At 41.0% G+C, this 4,925-nt stretch overlaps 1 protein-coding gene across 1 annotated transcript; it reads left to right on the top strand.

Moving 5' to 3' along the window:
• Positions 1-3,748: 3,748 nt before the first annotated feature.
• Positions 3,749-4,603, top strand: LOC139455085 (dynein heavy chain-like). Its single transcript, XM_071236656.1, has one exon. The coding sequence runs from the start codon at positions 3,749-3,751 to the stop codon at positions 4,601-4,603; it is 855 nt and encodes a 284-aa protein (XP_071092757.1).
• Positions 4,604-4,925: the final 322 nt, after the last annotated feature.

Below are 4,925 nucleotides of genomic sequence, written 5' to 3'. Positions count from 1 at the left end.
TTGTCTGACACTGTCACCTGGTACTGTTGTCTGACACTGTCACAAGGCACTGTTGTCTGACACTGTCACCAGGCACTGTTGTCTGACACTGTCACCAGACACTGTTGTCTGACCGTGTCACCTGGCACTGTTGTCTGACACTGTCACAAGGCACTGTTGTCTGACACTGTCACCTGGCACTGTTGTCTGACACTGTCACCTGGCACTGTTTTCTCACACTGTCACAAGGCACTGTTGTCTGACACTGTCACCTGGCACTTTTGTCTGACACTGTCACCTGGCACTGTTGTCTTTCGTTGTCACCTGGCGCTGTTGTCTCAGCAGATCTTGACGTGCATTGTACCTAGTAAGACCTACAATGTCATGAATGTTACACCAAAAAACAAAAATGTAACAAAACCGTATGTTAGATGTTGGGATGCATATTAATATTTTAAGTAAATCAATATGTTGTTGAGGTTTGCGTTAAGGTGCACGTGCATACATATGTGTATATGTAAAAAATATCTACTCAAATAGGCAATCATATCCACACGTTGTCACTTTTTTCTCTTTATGCCAGTAAATGATCCCGTCAGTACCACATGTGGACATCACTCATCAGCCGAGTTGAAATAAACACAATTCAGATGTCTAAAGATACAAGAGTCGATGTTCTCACCCCCCGTAATGAACGAATGCTGACATCGGGAAACATTGGTACACATCTTGCATTGCTTTTCTTTTAACGAGTGCATTTGTGTAACGATTGCAGTAATGACCTAGCCCCAGTGAATTCCTGTTTATCTTTCTGCTTATCGTGTTGCTGACTCTTGCATACTGTTATATAACATGCACGAGGGCAAAGACATAAAACAAAAGAAATACTGATGTTTGTGATAAACATACAAATACGAAGAACCGCGGTTGATGAAAACTAAAACGTTGTTAAAGACGGACATGTGATAATTCAAAGAACGTTCTTAAGTAGTGCTAACACTGCTCGAATACCGTCCCGACGCAGATGACTTTCGGTTAGCGCACCGGTTACACTACAGTGACGCTCTGGTAAGGCTATTCTTACGCTTCGCTAACGCGATGGTGGCGCTCCGTTAACGCTTGTAAGTATTAGAATTCTGATACGCAGCTGTAAATTAAACACAATTTCAATATATTCAATATATGTATAAGTTTGGGGCCTGACGCATTTGGATGACAATATCACGAAGGCATATATGTGATGCACGATTTTATACTCATGCCACTTCCATGTGATAGAAGGCTACGTGATTAGCCCTGGTTTATGTATGACTAGTCAGAGATCAGCCTACATAGCTACAACACAGTTTTCTGTCCAAGCTACACGTCATTAAGCTGATTTGTTTGTTTGTCGTTGTTTAACGCCGCACTCAGCAATACCGAGTCTGGACCAGACATTCCATTAAGCTTGTACCAATGCATGTTCACATTGCCTTATACACATCCTACCTGTTTAATCCTACTCATTCTATAATGAAGGATCGAAGCACACATCTTACACAAACACCATGTGCAGCAAGTTTATCTCTTGATTCACCCTTTAAGCTATTTCAGCTGTGTATCCCGTACATAGCTGCTAAATATTTTCAAACTATAAAAAACACGAAGTGGAAATTCCGCATATTCCCTATCCTGCCGAGCAAGCCACGATTGGTGGACCACTGCTGATTAATTGGTGTTTGTTTAATTACGTCAGCATTTGCTCATTTAACCGTCTCACCTGAAAATATATGGATATTAATTTAATACCTTGAACACATCAGTGAGTGCCCGACTTTACAGACGCTTGTCGGAATTATGATGTCTTACAGACTACCTTGTTAGGTGAAAATGTTTAGATTTTGATATCCAGGCTCTCAATTAGGGGATAGTCATGTGAAAGACATAATGCAATAATTCATGAGAAATGTTAAACATTATTAATTTAGGCTCTTCTTCGCATATTTTAAACGCCTGACAAATAAACACAGGATAGACTGCGCGCTAGATTTTCACTCACCATTAATGACCAAAATGAGGCCTGGGAATTGTGATCAGTTTTATTGTAAAGCCATGGCCCGATTCCACCTAGCGAGATTTGTGATGCTTTTATGTTACAGCAGACTGTAAACAATATCGAACCAGACAAACCAGTAGTTGATATTATGAGCAAACGTACGCCCCATGCCGTCGGGGTACGATGACAACCCTCCTTCAACCATGTTACCAAGCCTGACCACCTGATTCATTTAGGATGATGAGGACATTCTACCCAGGAATCACCACGAGGTCAATGTAGTACACTGTCGGGCAAACGAAAGTATAACCTTTAAAAATGAATTTGCCCCCAAAACAACAATCGTATCAAAGTGTTACTAGACTGAAAACAGAAACCAAAACAATGCTAACTTAACTTACAAAATAGAACTATGATACCCGAATTAAATACATCACCATCAAATTACCATTCCTGTTTGTTTTATTCTTAACCATCAAACATGGGTTTATACTGTTTGATAAAGAGCTAGCACTTAGATTTATATGTGGATCTTGAAGCGTGTATGTTCGTCAAACATTGATGGAACAATAGTAACATCTTCAGTACAGAAGCTGTGCGAAATACATTCAGAATTGTATTGAATTAATGCTGAATCTAATTCATTTCAGAATAACCTGATATCATATGCATACGGCATCAGTTTGGATTCCTTGTCATCTTTGTATACCTCCTACTGTTATGTTATTTCCTACATGCCTAGGGCCTCTGCACAGATAAAAAATATGGAGAGAGTAGGCCCCCTTGCTACAGCATAAATGAGACACAGAAACCACGCATTGGACATGCCCAAAACAATTACATGTCACTTTCACCAGGAAACCTTCCAGTGAAGAACCTTCTGTATTGCAAATGGTTCACGTACTGATCATTTTATTTTCTCAGTTACATAACCGAAAAAAATAGGTAAGACATTGGGCGTCATTTTGTTGAGGAAATATCTTAATTTTCATCTTTCTTTGGTTACTGGGTTAGTAAATCAATTATATTACCTACAATAAATGCAACAATTAAGCCCTGGTAGTCCTTCGTAGGCTTCTTGTCAGATATAAACAAGGATTTGATATACATGTTTCAGTGAGACTGTTTTGCCAAAATGTCAAAACATATACGAATCTGAGATTGTAACGATCTTGATAGTTGTAAAATAATTCTCGGATTTCAAAGATCGTATCTACATAACTTCTTTAAGACTTGTGTTGGGATTATGTTTGGAATGTAAGCACATCTGGGCGTAATAGAGAAAGGCAATTAAGCACATAATTCGTGCTGCATGGTGGATTTATGTGAGAGCAATAATAGCCTGGCGCACCAAATATCCCTGTTAAAGACTGCCCCGACTCTGCTGCACAGTCGCAGTATCGCCCAGCTCTACATGGGGATGAGTACATTCCCGCTTGGCGCCACACCACATTTTGTTTTCACGTTTTGTGTCACGATCAAGACTGGATGTTTTATGGGGCTATTATAAAAAGTTGTGTTTGTTTTATTCTATGGTTAATTTCAGATACAGTGATGTGTCTATTTCTTTTGGAAAGCCAGCTGTCTGCATCAGCTCTACAATATCAGCCAGTTTACAGTTCAAGTCATCTTCAGTACAGGAAGTCCACTGGTCTACAGCACATGAACTCGACTGATCTACAGTACATGTTCTCCACTGATCTACAGTACATGTACTCGACTTAGCTACAACACATGAGCTCGACTGAGCTACAGTACATGAACTCGACTGAGCTACAACACATGAGCTCGACTGAGCTACAGTACATGTCCTTGACTAAGCTGCAGTACATGTCATCGACTGAGCTACAGTACATGTCCTTGACTGAGCTACAGTATATGTCCTCGACTGAGCTACAGTACATGTCCTTGACTAAGCTACAGTACATGTCATCGACTGAGCTACAGTATATGTCCTCGACTGAGCTACAGTACATGTCCTTGACTAAGCTGCAGTACATGTCATCGACTGAGCTACTGCACTTGTCCTCGACTGAGCTACAGTACATGTCCTTGACTAAGCTACAGTACATGTCATCGACTGAGCTACAGTATATGTCCTCGACTGAGCTACAGTACATGTCCTTGACTAAGCTGCAGTACATGTCATCGACTGAGCTACAGTACATGTCCTTGACTAAGCTGCAGTACATGTCATCGACTGAGCTACAGTACATGTCCTTGACTGAGCTACAGTATATGTCCTCGACTGAGCTACAGTACATGTCCTTGACTGAGCTACAGTACATGTCATCGACTGAGCTACAGTATATGTCCTCGACTGAGCTACAGTACATGTCCTTGACTGAGCTACAGTACATGTCCTTGACTAAGCTACAGTACATGTCATCGACTGAGCTACAGTACATGTCCTCGACTGAGCTACAGTACATGTCCTTGACTGAACTACTGTACTTGTCCTCGACGGAGCTACTGCATTTGTCCTCGACTGAGCTACAGTTCATGTCGGCGAATCGTATGATTGTGGAAGTGGTTATGTCGCTTCTATTTACAGAACAGATCCTATGCCTAACCAGCCTCCATGTTTGAAGAGATTCATTTTCATTCAAACACCTTTGTGTCGAACTTTGATGTGTCAAACTTATGGTAGTCTCGAAGTAAAAGCATAGTCCATGTATATTCCGTCTTTATTCACCATTTTCGGTTGTGTTGAGCCTCGAATAACTCGAAGCATTTAGGTAGGCCCAGTCAACGTCGACACAACGGTGTTTCACTGTACATATTCATAATAACGTGCTGATTCTCCGACGGTATGATTTGTGTGGATGGACGCTCTATCTTTGCTTAATAGTATAACAGTATCTGGTATCCGTCCTTACTACACCGATATGCAGGCGGATGAATCCCACTT

The sequence above is a fragment of the Haliotis cracherodii genome, unplaced genomic scaffold, assembly GCF_022045235.1.
Source record: "Haliotis cracherodii isolate W230 unplaced genomic scaffold, xgHalCrac1.p SCAF_11, whole genome shotgun sequence".
Taxonomy (NCBI): Eukaryota; Metazoa; Mollusca; class Gastropoda; order Lepetellida; family Haliotidae; genus Haliotis; species Haliotis cracherodii.
The sequence above is the reverse complement of the archived record's forward strand: the minus strand, read 5'-3'. Positions and strand labels throughout refer to the sequence as shown.

Bases quoted from the DNA above. Each gene is read 5' to 3' on its own strand.
- LOC139455085 (XM_071236656.1), top strand. From the start codon at position 3,749: ATGAGCTCGACTGAGCTACAGTACATGAACTCGACTGAGCTACAACAC.